Genomic DNA, 21,546 nt, shown 5'->3' with positions numbered 1-21,546 from the left:
GACTACTCGTCCTCTCATAATTCCCTCAGACAGGATGGGTAGTAACATAGCAAAATATATTCATTCATTTTATTAATGCTAATAATGTTTAAAACAGTATTACTGAATAGCCAATTAAATGTCTCATGGCTATTTCACAGACAGTTTAGACAGGCTCAAAAGAAATTAAGAAAAAGAGAGAACACATAAATTTGCCTACCCTTAATTTGTAGAGGAGCTAGCCTCCTCCCCCATTTTTGACAGTAGGAAACCTATAATAGGTTTCATTCTGTCAACACTATCAACCCCAATGTATAGCAACTGGGCATAAACAAACTTTGAGGAGCTAAATAGCACATTGAGCTAGCTAAAGAACATATTCCCTTAGCAAATGTAGTAGTGCAACAAGAGGCCGCATGAATTCAAACTAAATCCCATTGCTTCCTGAATTCAGCCCTAAAAGCATTAGTGCTATATATATGGCAGAGCCATTGTCTTTTAAAGAGAGGTCACATATACCATTATACTATGTTCATTGAGTGCACAAAAACTTGCTTTTGCCAAAAAAAAGGTAAGCAAAACCTCTTTCTTTCCATGCCCTGCCATTTCGTCTTTCAAATGTCGAAATGTCAAAACACATATTGCGCTGAGCCCTGCCAGGCTTCTAAATGTAGGAGTTCGGCCTTTAACCTATGCAGCTGTTCCATCTTGTATGCAAGATTGTCATGCGGTGCTCCCAAGTCAAAGTGACCCTAGAGACCGAAGGCAACCCACTCCAATCGTGTCTACCAGCAATTCAGAGGTAAGCTTAATAACTTCTGCCAGTTTTTGTATATAGTTATGTGTGTAAGCAGTGTGCCGAGTGCTTGTCTAGCAATATAGATGTCAGCTATTAAGTCTATACTTACATATGTGCATTTACTGGAGCCTAAGGCAGTTTATAAGGTGTTCTGACTGAAAAAACCTCATTTAAATAGTGAATTTTACTCAATTTCGACTTTGATGTGTAGGGCACTTATAAATTAATATTCTACAATGTTTTTGCATAATAGTCATCCCCAGAATGTCCTCTACATATCCCAGAGATGTGGCATCAGAAATGTATAATGTATACCCTTATAAAAATAAGTTTTGTACGCCTGGGTAAAGTGACATTTCACATGTAAGCGACCCCCTATTGCTGTATAGTACGGCTTAAATTCAATTTGGATGCTAGGAGGTCACAGCATCATGATTAGGCATTATGAATAGTAAAAAACGAATTTAATGCACCTGTGTTAAATAACATTTTTAATATAATCATCTTAAGTCTGCGCCACATTTATTATTTAACATCAAAACCCACTCTTATCCTTATTTAAAAAGGCATTAACAAAAGAAATCCCTACTGTCAATCTGTCCTCTGTTTATCGAAAATAATGAAACTACATTTCTAACCTTTAAAACAGTAGTCTGAAATGCAGGATGTTTACGCCGTGTTTTTAAGGGGTAGTAATTTCAGCTGTTTTCTGTGGCCGGAGTCAGAAATAGAAAAATTCTTGCTGACACAGCTGCTTGACACGTAAAGGCGTCGAATTCACACGCCTTTCAAGTCAACCTTTCAAGCCAACACAAATCTGTTGTTCTGTATAATGTGAATGCTGAGGTTCTGGACTTTTAAGAGTCCAGAGGTGTCAGGTAAACAACACCCGAAGACCCCTGAGTTCCTCCTGTCCCGGTGCACAAATAAACAGAGATACGGACTTCTCGATGGCGGCGTCAAAGACCAAGGTTTATTTACTGCAGGGACACAGAAATCATAGGAACCACACAGAGGCAGAATCTACGAGACTGTTCAAATTGCATTAAGTGGGTTACTCTTTAAATACACGAAAAAATGTCTTTAGGCTACATTACACGAATATTTCTCATGCCTAACCCGGTATCCCAAACAAACAGTAAATTTGACATCAAACAATAATTAGTCGTAGGTTTTCGGTATTCGATCAGGTCCTCTCGACAGTTTTCCATTCTTTGCCCGATCCTCCCCATCATAAAAATCGTAACCTCCCCATTGTAAAAGCCCAGAAGGTAAGGAGCAGAGCCAGGTGCAAAGGATTGAAATGTAGGATAAGAGGTGTTTATGGATCATAAACGGGCATGGCTACCGTCTTCGGCCTTTCAGTCGGGACAACGGACACGAAAACCAGTATAGCAGGAGTGGCCTCAGGCAAGGAAGGTAGCTTGATTCTGCTTAGTCATGCAGCGTCAACCTTTCTCGGGGCTTGAGCTTATGTGTCCTTAACAAGGTGACTCTGCCGAGGTCATCGTCCGTTCATTGACTATGTGAGGGCAAGAAACAAAATGGATGCCGTAACTAAAATGGATGCCATGACTTTTATGACAGAATGCCCTATTTTCCAGTGAATTCATGCTAGTTGCGCAGCGAAAACACTGTCATGTATATAATGGGTCATTTGCGGTTCATTGGTACCAAAATCGTGTCGGTACTACGATACCGAATTCACGGGTTCGGATCGCTACAGAACCTCAGACCGTCCTTTTGCCCTTACATAGGCAAAAACTCACTCTATGTCCGAGTCCATCTCTATGTTCATCAGGTCACTGATATGTTGTTGGAGCATTACTTTATCCCGTGGCGTATCTCTAAAAACAGGTGGTCTTCTTACGCATGTAGAAATGCAGAGATTACATAAGGCAGGACCACACTGAACAATGAGACAGCACGAAAATAAAAATACTAATGCAACACCAGTGACTATCAGAACCTTCCATCCCCACGCAGACAACAGGCTCCAGAACCATCCCATTAATGACCAGTCACCTTCCTCTACATGAATAGAGTCAGAAATCTTATGTAACTTAGAGATGGCCTTGTATACTGTTGGCGCATTATCTGGAATAAAAACGCAGCAACTTGATTGGATCATCTTACATACTCCACCTCGATCTGCAAGTAACACGTCAAGGACCATACGGTTCTGTAACGTCATGAGGCGATCCGCTTGAAGCTCAGCTGTCAGGTTACTAAGAGCACCCGCCGTTTCAGTGATAGTGGATTCAACTACCCGTGTTAGTTGACGTAAGTTTCTACTGTTGGCCATAGGCCCCCAGAATGGGAGGAAACCCTTGAAAAAGTCTCTTGCTTCTTGGCCAGCAGTATCTTCTTTACTGAAAACACCTCTCACAACTCTAGTTTTGTGATAGTTCGGTGCAGCAGTATATGTCGGAGGTAACAGTTGAGCGATGTAACATGAGCCTGAGAAGTCAGCAGGCAGCCATGTGTATGCTCTGTCTTGACAAACAAAATAGGTACCCGTAGCAGCTAAGAATGCCGGGGAAGACTGTGACGGAAAAACATATGTTTCGATACAGTCACTCTTCCCCAGCCGAGCTTTCGGATTCCTCCCATTTCCTTGCAAACAGACTTGACCTTGGTGGGGTACGACCCAGATCGGAGTTGAGCTCTTACGTTTGTTCTCACCCAGAGTAATGCCATATTCCGTAACATTCCAACCCATGTAAACTCGCAATTCATCCTTGGGAATGAACGGAGTATTATTGACATCTCTCACCATGTCGGTGATTCCTTTTACCAAGGCTCTGTTAGCAGAGTTATACCGGGTGGAACGCGGAGGTCGTGGAGGATAGGTCTCTAGGGCATAAGCGAACATGGTCTGAAATGCCCAGAATGATCCATTATAACTAAAAGGCAGAACCAAATAGGGGATGCCCTTGTCCATGGTATGTGGTATCAATCCACACACCCAGCAGTTTGTTGTATTAACCACTAGTTGATGTTGGTGCAAGAGTTGAATGAAAGTGTTATTTATAAACTCAGAGCGTCGAGCTTGTTCGTGGGCAGGAAAAGGATGGAAAGAATGAAGAGAAACAACAGTCGGAGAAACAGGAGCATGGGGAGATACTGTAGATGCAACAGGTGTAAAGATCAACTGAATACCAAAAATAATTCCGCCTGCCAAAGTTATTAAGACAATTAGAAGTGTCAGAGTACATTGCATTAGAAAACATTTGCTATACAATATGTCATATAGCTTTGTCTTGTGCACATTTATGACATTAACACGTCGTAATTCAGGAAGCTCCATCTTCTACAACCGTTCGCAACGGATGGTTTGTACCTGTTAAAAACTTGCCTCTGTTTATCCTGGGAGTTCCCAAGATAAACAGAAGAAACCGACCTAGTGTCTGATTCCCTGCAAATTAAAACAAGGCACACGTTACGACCCTACGGTAACCCAGATGGCAAGGTGAGAGAAATAATAAAAAACAAAAAGATAAAAATTTTGAGCAAACTTCCTGACTGAATGGAATGCAGTAAGATCAAAACAGTTTTCAAACAGAATGGTAATTATGTAATGTCATTAGTTCATAACATGAGAACGTAGATTATATCTGCACTTTCCGGGTCTTGTCTGGTCTTGAAATAGCTGGTCTACAGGTGCGGAAATGTTCGACTCCACAGGTGACAAATGTTCACTTTGTACAGTACTTGGTTCGGGATTCAAAGGAGTGGTTCCTGCTGGGGTGTCAAAGTTCTGTGTTTCCGTTCGTGGGTGGTCCGTTATGTACTCTGCATCACTGAAAGGGATGTGCCTAGGAACAGGTTCTGTCTCAGATATACCAATTCCCTGTCTAACCCAGTTATCATAGGGGAGTGGAAGGGGGACACGCTTCGTATGGCTGGCGTGCACCCAGTTTTTCCTTCCAGCTAGGCGTACTGCAGTTCTTGTTGTGAGGAGGACCTGGAACGGACCCACGAATCTTGGCTGGAGGTTCCGAGTGCGTTCAAAGTTCCGAACTACCACTTGGTCGCCTGGTTTCAACGTGTGGCCTGGACTCTCCGGCAGTTTAGGCAAGGATTCGAATACCTGTTGATGAATAAGGCTCAATTTAGCAGTCAGATCATGAAGGTAATCAATCAACATTGGGTATTCAATCTGTTTGAATTCCTTTGGCCTAGGGACTCCCCAAACATTAGCAGGGCGGCCGAACATAATCTCATATGGGCTAAGCCCTACTCGAGAGTGTACGGTCGCTCTGATGGACAGTAAAGCTAAAGGCAGTGCGTCTGGCCAAGAGAGACCAGTGGAAGCTTGAATTTTCGCAAGTTTCAGCTTCAGGGTGCCATTGTACCCTTCAACCAAACCCGCTGATTGTGGGTGATTCGCACTGTGGTATTTTTGATTAATACCCAGACCCGCACACACGCTCTTCATAACTTTCCCTACAAACTCACTTCCATTGTCCGACCAAACAATCCGTGGCATACCATACCTGGGGAAGTATTCTTTTAGGAGGATTTTGGCAGTGGACATAGCAGTGTTGTCCTTTAACGGATATGCCTCAATCCATCTTGAGAAGGCACAGACTACCACTAGGACGTATTTGAGATTGTTACATCTATCCATGTGGATATAATCCAACTGAATCACTTCAAAGGGACAAGAAGGGGGAGCAAAATGGCCAGTTGGGGTTGGGGTTCCCTTGCCAGGATTATGCATCAGGCATACCATACAATTTTTCACCACTCTTTCTGCACATTTAGTAATTCCATCGTTCTTCCATACTGGAGCTAACATTTTACAGATCCCTTTCGAACTGATGTGCGCCGCTCCATGCGCCATCGTGACTACTGCAAGTACATACGCATCAGGTAACATCCAACGCTGCTGCTCAGACAAATCGACCCAACATCCACTTGAATCCATTTTACCCGTTTTCTCCTTCCATTCATTCTTCTCATTTTCAGTTGCTTCATTCTGGATTGCCTTCACACTTTCAATCGTATTCTCACACATTCCTGATTCCGCAATCCATCTTGCAGTCGTTGCAACATACATTCGGCTCGTCATGTTCTTGGCCGTCTCTTTGGCGACCTCATCAGCAAACGCATTTCCACGGCCAACATCATCCGTAATCTTCCGATGTGCACTGCACTTCACAATTGCAACTTCATTCGGTAGAGTCAGGGATTCCAATAGATCGCTGACTAACTGCCCATGTTGGATCTTAGTCCCATGGGACGTGAGAAAACCTCTTTCTCTCCAGAGACGCCCAAAATTGTGGGCAACGCCGAAGGCGTATTGGCTATCAGTAAACACATTCACTCTCTTTCCCTCAGCTAAAACACACGCTCTTGTTAGTGCAATTAATTCTGCAGCTTGGGCAGAATTCTGACTTATTCTTGCAGTCTCAACAATCGTACTCAAAGTCGTAACTGCATACGCGGCCGTCACATCACCATTCTGTAGCTTATAACAAGATCCATCGACATATAAAGTGCCGTCTGGATCTAGTAACGGAGTGTCTTTTAAATCAATCCTACCTTTTGTCTCTTCCTCAGTTCTGAAACAACAATCATGGGGCTCTGAATCACTCGACTCCTGAGTAGTCGGCAACAGTGTTGCTGGATTCAATATGTTGCATCGCTTGATCTGAATATGACTTGCCAAAAGCGTCAGCTCATAGCCTGATAGTCTAGCACTGGTGAGGTGCTGAGTTTTTGTTCGATTCATGAGTGTATCCACAGCATGTGGAACCATGACTACTAACATGTTGTTCATGACTAGTCCAGCAGACTGTCGAATAGACACTGCAGCTGCTGCTGTAGCTCTCAAACAACTTGGCAACGCTCTGGCTACCGGATCTAATGTGGATGAGAAATATGCACAAGGCCGCTGTTTGTCACCAAATTGTTGCGTTAATACACTCAATGCACAACCTTCTCTTTCATGGACATATAGAGTAAATGGCTTACTGTAGTCAGGAGTACCCAACACAGGAGCTGAACACAGCGCATCACGTAAGTCAGAGAAGCTCTGTTGACATTCATCAGACCATGGCAAAGGGCTTGGAACACCTTTTCCAGTCAGGGCTACCAATGGTTTCGCCATGAGAGAAAAATTTGGGATCCATTGCCTACAGTATGACGTAATACCCAAAAACGCACGCACTTCTCTTTGTGTGCTTGGTACAGTCATCTGTGAAATTGCTTTGATTCTCTCTGGGGTCAACCTTCTTCCCTCCTTTGACAAAAGATGACCTAAGTAGGTCACTTCTTGGCAACAATATTGCAGTTTAGAAGGTGACACCTTGTGATGTAAGTCTGACAAATGACGTAATAAAGAAATTGTAGCTGCTTTGCAAGTTTCCTTGTCATCAGCAGCCAGTAAAAGATCGTCTACGTATTGGATCAGAGCAACACCATGAGGTAGTACAAGGGCATCTAATTGACTCTTCAATGCTTGGCTGTAAATTGAAGGGCTTTCACAATAACCTTGTGGAGCGCGTTTGAACCTGAAGCTGCGACCTCCTAAGGAGAAACCAAAAATGTCTCTACTTTCCTCGGCTATGGGAATGCTGAAAAAGGCATTTTTCAAGTCGATAACTGTAAACCATGAGGCTGAGGCAGGAATCAACGTCAATAATGCAGTGATATCTGGGACTACAGGAAACTGTGGAATCACTATTTTGTTAACCTCTCTGAGGTCAATCACAAATCTGTAAATTGGAGGTTTTGAAGGGTCAGTACGTTTCAAAATTGGCAGAACAGGACTATTGCAGACGTTCCCTCTAGTTTCCTCAATCACATCTTTCTGTATTAAGTCTTTCACAATCAATAAGAGTGCTCGTTCACCTTCATTCGAAATCCGATACTGTGGGATTCGTGGGAATTTAACATTAGCTTTCAGACTTACCACATAAGGGGGAATTTCCAAGAGGCCTACATCGTTAGGACCAGTCGCCCAAAGAGTATCAGGAAGAGAACGCAGCTCCGGTGGGAGCTTATCCATCGACATATACATTGGAGAGATGACTCTTTTGCCTAATGTGAGCTGTACTCCTGAAGGAGAACAGTACAGTGTCGCGTGCAGGCGTTTCAACAGATCTAAACCAAGCAGATTCTCATTACAACCGGTTGTTAAGATAAGGGGTGCTTCTAGTTCGCATGGCCCAACAGATATTGACAAAGGACTAGAAACAGGATTGTGAACAGGGGCGCCTGAGAATCCTACCGAAGTGTTCGTTAAGCCAGACAAAGGTGCGCCAGGGAGTTTCGCATGCATAATTGAACTTTTTGCCGCACCAGTATCCAACAGAAACGGTTCGACCACGCCTGAGGTAACTACTGCGACATAAGGTCCACTCTGATCAACTGGAACTGACACTACTCCCTCTCTTTGCCTGCGGCTGTCCTAGTGCTCGCTTCTTTGAATCTCCTCATTATGATCATAGTAATCTTCAACATGGTACTGTGAAGATCTACCTGTTTGCGCAGATTGTGCATTTCGCTGATCGAAATAATTCGATTGGCGATCAGCCTGTGGTGTCATCGTACCACGTCCTCTACCTCTAGGAGCTTGCATAAACCCAACATTACCTCTCTGAGCTGGGACACCACTAGTGTGTGGGTGCAGTACTGGACATTCATTCTTATAATGACCCTCCTTTTTACAATATGCACACTGATTCCATGCTAACTGTTGTCGCGGAAAACTATAATTAAATCCTTGGGCCGTCCCTTGCTGGAATTGTGGCTGTTGCTGAAACTGGGGTCGCTGCCGTAAATCTGACTGATTCGAACGAGGCGGATACGCCTGTTGCAGAAGAACTTTAGTCTTTAAATCTTTTGTTTTCTTTTCTGACTTTTCCTTCTCTTCTTTCTCTCTGTTCTCGTAATACTGAGCAGTTGCAAGTATCTGTGCTGTTGTCGACACTGCCCATGCACTTTCAGAATCCTTTAACTTGTTACTAAGCTCAGGTAGTAAATTAAACACGAATTTGTCGACAAACAATCTCTGGCCTCCCTCAGTACTCATATCTTGCCCACTGTGGTCTACGAAGGTCTCTTCAAATCTAGTAAAGAAGTCAGAGACGCTTTCGTCCTTCTTTTGCTTGCATGCCGATAATTTATCCCAATTGACTCGTAACGCTGGCATCAGCGTTTTCATTAGAGTAATTATTCTGCCAGGTAAAGCAGCAATCAGAGGTTCAGGTTTGGCACCGCCAACTTGTTGCGCATCTGCCGCTATAATAGCTGCCCAGTCACCTCCTAAGGCGACTGGGTGGTTCTCTTGCCGAATTTTAGCCCATATAGGCTGTGGCACCACATTACCAAATAGCATTTCAATGTCTGCTAAATTCATGACACACGCTTGAACTGTTTGCGTTAACTCTTTGTAATAACCAGCAGGATTTTTACGCGGGTCCGGTAACGCTTGTTTTACGGCTAATACTTCGGCCCGTTTCCAAGGGATGTGTATCCACACTCTCTGGAAATGTGCCGGAGCAGCTGCAATATTACGAGCCGCATCAGCTTGAACTGCATCACGCCATATCGGTGGAACTTCCCTCATCGGATATTGACCTCGTTTTTTCCTAGTAGTACTCGGTGAACCATCAGGGTCTCTTGTCGCTCGAAGAGGGGACTCATCCCTATAAGCTAAAATCAGTTCTATCGCTCCCCTTACTTCTGGACCTATCACCATTCCTGCGGCAAATTTCTGTTGAATATTTATCAGGTCAGAGGGGACGGAGTCTAAATCATCATCTTCCCATTCTTCACGCACAAGAGAACACATCACGTCAAAAACATAACGCTGGGTTGGTTCATTCCATTGCATAAAGGTATCTAACACTCTTCGAGCATCATACTTCGCAGCTTTTGACATCCACCTAAGAGCTGTCGAATCTAACGTGTCTCGTTCCTGGGGACCAGGAAACTGGCTACGTCTCTGTATAGAGTCAGAAACGGGGGTCTCAATTAAAGACCAGTAGAGAGGAGTTAAGATATTAGTTACAGAGTCGGTTATTTTCCGACGAACGGAAAGCGGAGTCAGAATGTTCACAGGGTTCGGGGACAAAACAGATGAAGCAGATGAAATAGTAAGGGTAGGAGTAGCAGGTAAAGCAGTTTGCGAAACGACAGGCAAAGGCGGAACGGGCGCCCCAGGAAGAGGGGGTGCCGAAGGAACATTAACCACGGGAAGGATAGGAGCTGGAATCAAAGGAAGTGGAGCAACTACTCCAGGCTGACCAGCAGCTGGCTGTACAACAGGCAGCAACTGTGGTACTATAATACCCTGTGCATACGGTGGGGGTGAATTCAACAGGTAAGACAACAGAGGATCCTTTTCATGATCCTCCATCGGCTTAATAGGACATGATGGCAATATAGGGTAACATTTATCAATTGCCAAATTATGTTTTCTAGTCGCCATCTCCATTGCTTTCTCAGTCTCGTTGACATGCAGCTGCCTAGCAGACTCCATTAAAGTCAACCCTTTCTCTTTCTGTTCTTTCTTCGTTTTCCTAATTTCTCTCTGTTTGGCTTCTTTGCGCCATACGCGAAAAGAATCAAACATTGCCGGCCGGGCTTTTTTCTTGAACAACTTCATTTCTAGATTGTCTAGTATTTCCGTTTCGAAACTACCATGCGGCGGCCAACTAAGGACACCATCTTTTTTGGTATAACGGACCCATACTTCATTATACGCAATAGGACCAACACCATGTTTACAATAGAGCTCATATGTAGGAGTTCCAATCGGAAGGACCAAACACGAATCCTCCAACCGGGAATCCCCGTTGCAACGGGGACGGCAACCAGGACAAAAAACAGTTACTACTGGTAGTCATGACAACAAAGACAAATTCCAACCAAAATGCGCAGAGAACTTAGGCCTACCAAAATGAACCAATACCAAAACAAAGATTATCTAAACAAGAGCAACCAATGATAATCTACGAATTAAACCAAAGCAACGAGGAACAACCAAACTGAGCGTAGCCCACTTAATACTTAACTGAAATGTGGAAGACGTCACCAAGGAGAACCCGTCTACGTCTCGCCGTACTAAGGTCTGCACCTCGGGTCCAAGACAGGGCGACAGTCAAGGCAGCGGTCCTCTGTAGCCGTCTGGGAACGGGAACCCTCGTGGAAGAGATCGTCGGGCCACTTTTACGACATGCAGGGATCGATGAAGCGGGGTACCTCCCTCCGGAATCTTCACACGAAACTTCTCGAACTTTTCAGGCTTTGGACCGGTACCGGATGACGTCGCCCCACGCTGGGCGCCAATTTGAGGTTCTGGACTTTTAAGAGTCCAGAGGTGTCAGGGAAACAACACCCGAAGACCCCTGAGTTCCTCCTGTCCCGGTGCACAAATAAACAGAGACACGGACTTCTCGATGGCGGCGTCAAAGACCAAGGTTTATTTACTGCAGGGACACAGAAATCATAGGAACCACACAGAGGCAGAATCTACGAGACTGTTCAAATTGCATTAAGTGGGTTACTCTTTAAATACACGAAAAAATGTCTTTAGGCTACATTACACGAATATTTCTCATGCCTAACCCGGTATCCCATACAAACAGTAAATTTGACATCAAACAATAATTAGTCGTAGGTTTTCGGTATTCGATCAGGTCCTCTCGACAGTTTTCCATTCTTTGCCCGATCCTCCCCATCATAAAAATCGTAACCTCCCCATTGTAAAAGCCCAGAAGGTAAGGAGCAGAGCCAGGTGCAAAGGATTGAAATGTAGGATAAGAGGTGTTTATGGATCATAAACGGGCATGGCTACCGTCTTCGGCCTTTCAGTCGGGACAACGGACACGAAAACCAGTATAGCAGGAGTGGCCTCAGGCAAGGAAGGTAGCTTGATTCTGCTTAGTCATGCAGCGTCAACCTTTCTCGGGGCTTGAGCTTATGTGTCCTTAACAAGGTGACTCTGCCGAGGTCATCGTCCGTTCATTGACTATGTGAGGGCAAGAAACAAAATGGATGCCGTAACTAAAATGGATGCCATGACTTTTATGACAGAATGCCCTATTTTCCAGTAAATTCATGCTAGTTGCGCAGCGAAAACACTGTCATGTATATAATGGGTCATTTGCGGTTCATTGGTACCAAAATCGTGTCGGTACTACGATACCGAAATCACGGGTTCGGATCGCTACAGAACCTCAATGCCTTTTAATACCTAATACAGAAGGATAAATGCTGTGACATTTTGTATCTGAATTTAATCTATTGTAAAACACACAATTTCGTTTTTTTTTTGTTTGAGGCCTTTTATCCCCATACAAAGAATATGAAAAAGGAAACCTGATTTCCTTTAAGGAATCAAAGGCATACTTATACACTTCCAAAGAAACAGAACAGGATTTAGCTAGTGCGATATTTAGAAAAATTCAGGTCACCTTTTTGCAGGGGCTACAAATCCTAATGGGTCCATAATATCCAATCTGGAAACATATGACCGACGGCTGCCTGTCTATAAGAGAAGGGCAGTCATGGCTAACCACAGGTGACACATATTTTAGTCTTGCATAACTCTTTTTTTTTTTATTCATCTCCAATACCAATTAGACATACACTGATAACGTGTTGTCTGCCATTTTGACAGCATGATAATGATAATATCATATCTGTGGAATTTAGTAATTTTGAACAAGTTCCAGCCAACTGCTGCACAAAGATAGACGTCGTCACAACCATCTCCTTACCTCACAGGAGAACTTGTACTAATATTAAAATAGAATTGTCAATACGACACAAAAACAAAACATATATAAAATAAAAATACATATGCCAAGCCATCAGTACACCAAGCACATAAAGCATAGACAAATTACAATAACATATATAAATAAGCAGTGAAGCGCAATTACTGAACCTACAGCTCAGAGTCGAACATTCTGACCTGCTTAATTTGTCAGGCTTAAAATCAATAATTGATTTCCTTGCTTTACTCACCCCCATCTGACAGTAGGTCATCTTTATGATGACCAGCTGTCAGCTGAAATGACTGTGTCGCTTCTGACACACAGGTCATCTTAATTTTAACTTTCTAAAAGTAAAATAACTTCACTGATATTCCATGTTAGCTTTGGGCCACAATCTCCACTGTGAAAATTAATTCTTAATTGGAAAATCGTTTTTATATAGGCATATAGCCCTTAAAATTTCAAGCAAGAGCATCATTTTACTTTTTGTCTAGGATTAATGCAACAGTTTAAAAAAATAAAACAGTCTTCCATTGACATTTAATTTCCGAAGGGACTGCACGGCTCCCCGAGTTTCATTTCTCAGCTGCCCTGTCTTATCAGAGAAGCTAAAAATAGCCCCTCAGCGCAGAACCAGCCACCGCGAGCACTCCTGGCCCCCACCTCTTTCCAAGGCTCTCCTGCTGCAAGCATTACACATTTTCATTACAGAGAAGCTTTCTAATCAGTGATTTCACCTCCTGGTTCACTCGCTCCTATTTCTAGCCACCACCTTACAGGCTGCAAGGTCAAAATCTGCCTCGCACAGCCCTGAAGCTGTCAAAGACAAAAAGCCTTCCTAATTCTAAACTGCAATAATTTGCCCTATGGAAAAATTAATTTTGATATACAATTTCTTTTCAGGGGGTCATACTTTTATTTTCAATTCTCAGATTAGCAGGTTCAGCTTGAATCAGAACCTACAACCATCTGGACCCAGCACATTGGCTCACTGAACCACCAAGAACACAAAGCTGCATAGGAACAATTTGCAAATTCGAAATACCCACAATTTTCTCAAGCTAAACTTTTAACCGGTCCCTAATTACTCTTCATTAATACTTTTGTACATTAAGGGTGTCATCAAATCACAGAGGTTGCTCTTTCTCTAGCTACACCCCTCTCAATTTCCTTTTTGCGACGCATTGATGGTGATGAGACCAAATTAAACTTACTCCTTAACAATTTCACTTCTCAGAATTTTTTCACATATTCACAGTCATTCAATCACACGCTTTTTCCAGTGCTAGCAACATCCAAAACACAATTTACCACACCACAACATTTAAACACACATTTAACCCACAGATCAACACTTAAGACAGAAACAAAAGACAGCCCACAGACTGTACTTAAACCAAACCATTTGTAAATACTAGTTGCAAGTCATATTCACTAGATTTGGCTGGCAGAACACCAGAAAAAACGCTCTGCATCTCACCACTTATGAATGTTATTAAGTGCACAGACCAGGATCCTTTCTATGTACATATTTAGTTCCTCTGGGTACTAGTCACCAAAGAAGAAATACTTTTATATACCTAAACCTAGTTAAGTATCCCCTCTAGGGGAGCCGGCTAATTATATACAAAAGAAATGGTACATCCAAGAAAGCAACACATTCATTCATTCATGTACTTTTTTCTCCCACATTCGTACCCAATCAAACATCTCTTGCCTAGTCTTTCGCTTAAACATACATTGTTCCACATACTCAATCTTTCGTAAATCAAATGACCCATACATAGGCCAACGCAACTCAGGATCCTTACAAGTGTATTTATTCCATAATGCGCTGTACATTATAGAAGAAAAACCATACTTAATATACATATCCCTATTAGGCGTCCCCTCTGGGGGCCTGGTTGTGCTTCATCTAGTTTCAAATTCAAATTGGTACCACTACCAGAGCTACACCTCCTATGAAGTGTGCTAAAAACAGGCATGCCAAAAATAGTGCAGAATATGCAGTATTATAATCAAAGTAGCACTTAAGGTACCTTTAGTACGATGTGCCGTTCAAATCAATTCAGATAGAGAAAATTCTCCTCATTACCTGCCTATATAGATTGCAACCTATATATCAATATATCAAAACAAACCAAGTTGGCCAACACAAATCTCCAAATCTAAAAGCCACAGTAAGCGTTACTAAACTACCTTACCAATCCCAGGCATCAAAACCAACAGCAAGCGCCACAGAAGGACACTTACCAATCACTTGGTGTCCAGGTTCCAACTGCCAAGTTCTAAAATTGACCAAATGGTCACTGCACGGCGAATCAACAGAAGAGATCTCAGTCGAGGACCGGCACCACCTGGATGGTCAGATCAGAAGGAAAGGAAAAACGCCGTGGTTGCCAAGACTCAGGTCTTATCGGGCAGCGATCGCGTCCAGAGCGAGATACCAATCCTTCGTCGCGACCAATCCTTTGGGCATCCGAGGCACCGATGAGCCCCACGTTGAGGCGCCAATTTGTTGAAAGAGACCTCAGCTAGGCCTACCAGTGCAAGGGGTTCGCCCTTCTCTGCACAGAGTCCTCAGACTATTGGGAAGAAGTTGGCACAGAAACTGGAATAGAAAATACAAAGTTTAATAAACCTTCATGAAGTGGAACCACATTCACCCAGCACCCTGTGGTGCTGAATGAAGGTAGCACACAGAGTAGAAGAACCATGGGTCTTTTATGCCCACACAGGGGCTCAGAAAGAGGGCGGTACAAGCATACATGAGAAGAGTTACATACATAGATGGTCATACAGAAATGCACAGTCAACAGTAAAGGAGGAGCTAGCAGTTGCTGACTCTGGTAGAAACAACCTGATAGTTACAGACTAAAAACAGATGTATGGACAGTTAGATATTCCTGCGCATGTGCAGGGTAGCAGAGTCTAAGTATAGCCAGTCCTTTAAACAGAGCAGAAGGGTAAACAAAATGGCTGCCAGAAATACAAAATGGATTCTATAAAATGTACCGGATAGCCTCTAAATACCAGATGGATTCCGCTAACGCTAATTTAATCGCAGCCAATTTACGACAGCTGAAGGTAATGTGAGTTTCTCACAGTGCCTGACAGTAGGTAATAAAGGTGGCCAGTTCAGACTATGTTCCCATCCTATCCTTGGCTTCTCTGCAGAGCAAAAAAAGTGATGGACACATATGCACCAATTGTAACTGTGGGAAAGTGTGTGAAAGAGGTTCCTAGTTGTAGAAATATGGACAGCACCAATGACAATGAAAATGCAGGTGAGTGGGTGGATTGTGTGTGTGGGTGGGGAGAGTGACCAAGTGGAGGAATTGGAAGCGAGTAAGTGCAGAAGAGAGTGAAAAGACATACCGAAGAGGAAAGAGAAGTGTGAACTATTCAGATGGAGAATGTCAGACCACTACCCCTCAACAGCCCTTACTTCACGGCCTTTTACACTAAGAATTGAAACATGTTGTGATTTAATCTTTCACAACAAAATCATGGTTGTTTCTCATTCATTTCATGCTGCTGGGAAGCTTTGCCACAGGCCATAGGATTGGCTTGTTTTAAGTGGTTGTCCATTGTTGTCTAATACGTCAGGATGCAACAACAGAAAATTCAGGCACCCAAATAATGTTCAGTAGCATACTGTGTGAAGCACAGAACTTTAGTTTACATTTAAGCCACACCCTTTATTACATAGCCCACACCTCTTGGAAACGATTGGTTGGCATGCTTCTCTAGCCACTCCCTCTTTGCAGACGCCCATCTTTTTTCATCCTACTTAAAGCCCTGGTAAAGGTCTGGTTAATGCGCCCTGGAGGGGTGTGTGAAGAATAGCCTTACCAGACTCATCTCCTGGGACCTCACTCAAAGAGCAGTAAAACATCTGATGATAGTCCTTATTAATCTCTTTTTGTTCAATCCACAGTGCGATGTCGAGTAACCTGCTTAAACGGCAACTTACGTCCAGAACCCCAAAAGGTGAGTGACGTGACCTTAATATTAAATTATCTCACACCCGAGGTGTGCTATTTGTATTCATTGCAGAGTGCATAATTACTGCATCAAAATATGCAGCAAATTTGCATCAGCGTTGGAATCAGTAGCGGCTCCTGGAGGGAGTGCTGCGGGGCGGTGGGGTGGGGGTAGTAAACTCCGGCTCACAGCCGAATGGAGTAATATAAATAAATAAAACGAATTCCATTGCGCGCACTGCATCGCCATTTGGCATATCAGCGCAACCAATGAAATTCGTTCTATTTATTTATTTATGTACTTACCTCCGTTCGGCCGTATGCCGGAGTTTACTACCCCCTGCCCCGCCTCACCACCCGCAGCACTCCCTCCAGGAGCCGCTACTAGTTGGTATGATGTATGGGAGGAATAAGGGGTGTTTAGTTTTTTGGGTGACTTGGCGATAAAGGCTAGGGGATTAGTTAAACCCAGGGATGAGGCGGGAAGCATGGAATAACGTTCAGCCAGATTGAGGAAGCAGTGGGAGAGGCAGATAAAGATGTAACGTTATGTGGGGACAATCTAGCAAGGAGTCATGGGTAATCTTGGGAGAACATATAATGCCCCGATTACTTTCCGTTAATCTTCATTACTCTTAGTCCTACTCGTCCTTGTCACAGTCATTATGTGAATGAGGGTACTCCCTCCCAGCACAGAACGAAACACAAATTCAAAAGTAAGTGCCACCCACCCACCTGGATGCCATATAACTGGTAATTTACTCAGAATCCTCCTGTTATATCCAAGCAATTGTCAAAGGTTTGGACTTTGTAATGACTGTGAAGAGTAGGACTGACAGTAATCGGGGAATTACCTCTGCGTCACTTGTCCTCATCCCAATTCACATGCCTTTGACAATGAAGTAGACCAAAGGATAAAACTGCACACCCAAATCTATTAATACATACTTTTAAATTAAATATAACAGAGCAGCCCTGATTACCCCATTGCTGACTTTAGAACCCCCACACCTAAGTTTGTGCTCCCATCAATGACATTATTCAGTCTGTAACGCTTGATGAAAGTAGAATCCAAAGACCAGGTAACCACCCAGTAGATTTCTGTAATGGAAACTGCTTGAAACTCTGCCAGAGAGGGGGCCATGCCCCCCATAGACCTCCCCTGAGCAACACCAGCATCAGAGGAATCCCGATCAATCTGAAGAAGTGCGAATTTTAACCACCTTATGAGAGCAGACTTGGTTGCTTTTTTACATCTAATCCATTTGTCCAAGTGTCGCAAACAGATGGTCTGTCAAAAGGGGGCGATTGCAACGTTTTAAGCACCGAAGCAAGATCTCAGTCATGGACGTAGATTTTGACGTATGTCTGGAGACAGAAAAGCTCTTCAAGACCTTAGTGACCATCGATGCTTCTGAAAATTCTGCCAAAATGTCTTAATAGCGAACCAGTGAGTCTTAAGAGTGGAAATGGAAAGATGAAGATGAAAACTGTCCACCAGGAATTGCATGATTGTTGAAAAAGTAGGAGAGGAACCAGAAAGATCATACACAAAACACTAATTGTGAAAAGCAGATCTGTATCTAGAACACGCCTTCAAGGTCAAATGCCCCCTGAAATTAAGAATTGTTTCCACAAGAATACGAGGTCCCTTACTTGATAAGGTTGATCCCTCAACCTCCAAACTGAAAGAGTTAAGTTTAGAGGAGAAGGGCCTGACAGAAGGAACCATGGAGGACATCGAGACATTCCCTTGAGGATCAGGACCCAAGAGAGTCTCGGCCAGTAGGGAACTACCACAATCACTCTAGGCCCCTCCATGTGAATTGTTGCCATCATCCTTGGAATCAGAGAAAAAGGAGTGAAAGTATAAAGAAGTTGTCAAGGCCACTGCATCAGCAGAGCATCTCTCCCCCAAGCTCCCTTCTCCTGAAACCTGGATCAGAATCTGCGAAGCTTTGCCTTGCTCTATGGTGCAAAAAGATCCAGTTATGGGGTCCCAACCCTTTTGCACATCTGTGCGAAGATTTTCCCGGATAAGTGCCAGAGAAAGCCCTTTGCAGCTCAGCCTCCATCCTAATGGTATGCCACTGCATCATCCTCTCGGGATCAAATCTCCCTGTAAGGAGTCTACCGCTGCCCGCTATAAGGTACAACTCCTACAGAAATCCCGCGAAGAATGGAAGAAAAGACCCGCAGCCAAGCCACACCCTCCCTCGAAGAATCCTTGTCTAAACCCACGTCCTGGACAAAGTGAAACCACAGAAGGATTCTGGGTAAGCTGCTGGTTATAAAGCGCCCAGGTGGTGGGTGGGGCTTCCTTTTGTATTATTGTCCCTTCTTTCTTTCTGTCCGGGGAGAGAGTACCCTCATGACGTAATGAATGGGACAAATGACCTAGTGGTAATGATGCTGACATGGAGCTATCGGTGGAAGAAGGGCATAATTCAATAGGGATTGGTGAGTCACATTCTCGCTGTGATGACATCAGTAATGACTCCCCGCGCTATTTCCCACTATGTTGGTGCAGACGTCACAGACAAGGACCCCCTTTCGGCAGTGGGTGGTTCATTCAGGCTCCAACCGAGCCAGATACTGGGGTCTAAGTCGAAAAGGCAACGAGTCTGTCCTCTGCTGTCCATTAATCACAACATGTACCCTTTTCTCTTTTTCAGGTTACAGCGTTTGAAGTGTTGGTGAGTTAAATCCAGCCCTTAAATTATAATTGGAGAGTGTAGAGAGCCACCCGGGCGAGAGAGAGAGAGAGAGAGAGAGAGAGAGAGAGAGAGATTGACCCGCTGGGTGGGTCCACTTGGCAGTTTATGTACTGGTAGCCGTTATTGGTGCACCAGCGCCACCTAGCAGCTTCTCGGGTGATTGTACAGATTGAGTTCCTAGAGGGAGCTATTTAAAATGTTATATGAAACGCAATAACCCTGACATATTGATGGTGAAAAGCATACGTTAAAGTCATTTAAGAGTGGATGTAAGGGTGGATTGTTATTTCTCTGTTTAAAAAGCCTACAGATAGATATTTTGTTACATTAAATGCCATAGATCACCTTTGTACCGAAGGAATTTGGCATTGGTTAACGCTTCTGACAAACTCGAATGGGAGATAATTTGTACTGTAATAATTGTGCTGAAAATCTGTTCCTAGCCGTCTGCCATGGAGTAGTAATAAAACAGATTAAATAATACATTCATCCATATGTATCCAGATGGATACATAAAGGTCCTTGGTGTCGCCCTTTTCTTTCATCGGTCTGCCTGAGTGTCATAGACACCTGCTTCCATCCATCACAGTGAACTGCATGGGGTAATGGTTCAGTCCACATCTCTGAAAATGACTGTGCTAAGTGTCAAGGCTGGTTGGCCAGTCCTCTAGTTTTCAAGTTTCTCCTTTTATGGGTCCCCTTTCATTTCTTTTTGTACTCCTCTTTTTTTATTTTTTTTATTTTAATATTTCTCAGGAGGATAATAGAGCTCCACAGATGGCGCTAATGGGTCATTTGCTTGCTGCTAATTTCATCTGCAGTGCTCCGCATCCCAGGAGGCCACGTATTCTAATCCCAGGATATAAATTATGGAATTTTGTTGCCTCTAGGAAATCACTGTATTATCATTCCAAAATGTCTAACCCTGTGGTTCCAAATGTTGCAGCTATGCTGGAACTTTAAAACAATAATAGACTAGTTGGAATACCTCTGGAATACTAACACCCAGAGCCCCTTTTATGTCTCGCATAGGCAGCGCATGTGCTGTCTCTATGAGGCATCAAGTAATCAGTATGTTGGGTGAAACTCCGCCTATTGTCAGGTCATTTTTGTTGCTGCTTGCCATTAGTTTAACTTTCTCATTGCTCTTCTTAGCTGTTTTTTAATTGGCTGTTATGGCGATGTTGATGCGATACTCACTTCTGTTTAGTCCGGGAGCAGCAGTGCCTAACTACTGTGTTTGTTCGCTTTTTGGTTGGGATAGGATAGGATAGGATCATCACTTATAAAGCGCGAACGAATGCCGAGGCGTCTTGGCGCTGGTCCATAGAGAGAGATCGCTCCACCTAACCCCTGGTCGTATCAAACAGCCGTGTTTTTATCAGTTTTCTGAAAGCTTGGTGATTCTCCGTAAGTTTAACAAAGCCAGGGAGCTCATTCCACAGGCAAGCCGCCTGAAAGGAAAAAGCTCTACCACCCCATCTGGCTTTTCTGACACGATTCAGTTTCAGCAAGCTTTGCGTAGATGATCTCAGTGTCCGCCCCGGGAGATATGGGCTGAAGAGCTTCTGGACTTCCAGAGCTCCCCCCCCAAAGACCGCCTTATGGACTAGGCATAACGCCTTGAACTCTATACGCTGCTGAACTGGGAGCCAGTGCAGCGCTTCAATTCCCTTGGCAACAGACTGGTCCCTGGGTACATCCAGCAGGAGTCTAGCTGCCGCATTCTGCAGGATCTGCAGTCTTTTGAGCAAGGTCTTATTCAATCCTAGCAGTACTGCGTTACAATAGTCCATTTTGGACAGCACTAAAGCTACCACCACATTCCTGCGAAGATCTGGATTAATAAAAGGGAAAATCTTCCGCAGTATCCTGATTAAGTAAAAACAGGAGGCAAGGTTGTTGACATGTGCAGAGAAATTAAGTTGGTTATCGAATACCACTCCCAGATTTCTGACCTTAAGCACAGGACAGGGACATTCACCTGCCTCCGCCGGCCACCAGGAGCTATTCCATACCGGACTTCCCGGACCAAATTCCATTATTTCCGTTTTCTCTGTGTTGATCTTAAGGAAGTTTTCTCGCATCCATCTCATGATTACGGACATACAGCTATGAAACTTGTTAGCCGTGTCATTTGATTCTTCACCAGCCGAGACTATAAGCTGTGAATCATCAGCGTAGGAGATCACAGTAAAGCCCTGAGCCTAAATAAGCTTGGCCAGGGGGGCTACATAAATGTTGAAGAGCGTGGGGGACAAAGAGGAGCCTTGTGGCACACCACATGGTAAATGGAACGGGTCTGACTGCAGGCCGTCCCATAACAG

The 21,546-nt window shown here is 43.8% G+C and overlaps 1 protein-coding gene across 2 annotated transcripts in view; it reads left to right on the top strand.

The window, feature by feature from the left end:
- The window catches only part of LOC146812897 (ovostatin-like), a 433,862-nt gene that overhangs the window by 59,179 nt on the left and 353,137 nt on the right, over positions 1-21,546 (top strand). For both annotated transcript variants that reach the window (XM_085619963.1, XM_085619962.1), the window contains exons 4-5: positions 16,457-16,509; positions 19,178-19,198. In XM_085619963.1, the coding sequence (XP_085476089.1) occupies positions 16,457-16,509; positions 19,178-19,198 (74 nt within the window). The remainder of the gene's footprint in view (positions 1-16,456; positions 16,510-19,177; positions 19,199-21,546) is intronic.

This window comes from Triturus cristatus, chromosome 7 (assembly GCF_964204655.1).
Source record: "Triturus cristatus chromosome 7, aTriCri1.1, whole genome shotgun sequence".
In the NCBI taxonomy this organism is placed as follows: Eukaryota; Metazoa; Chordata; class Amphibia; order Caudata; family Salamandridae; genus Triturus; species Triturus cristatus.
Note: the sequence above shows the minus strand (reverse complement) of the source record. Positions and strands in the feature narration are given on the sequence as shown.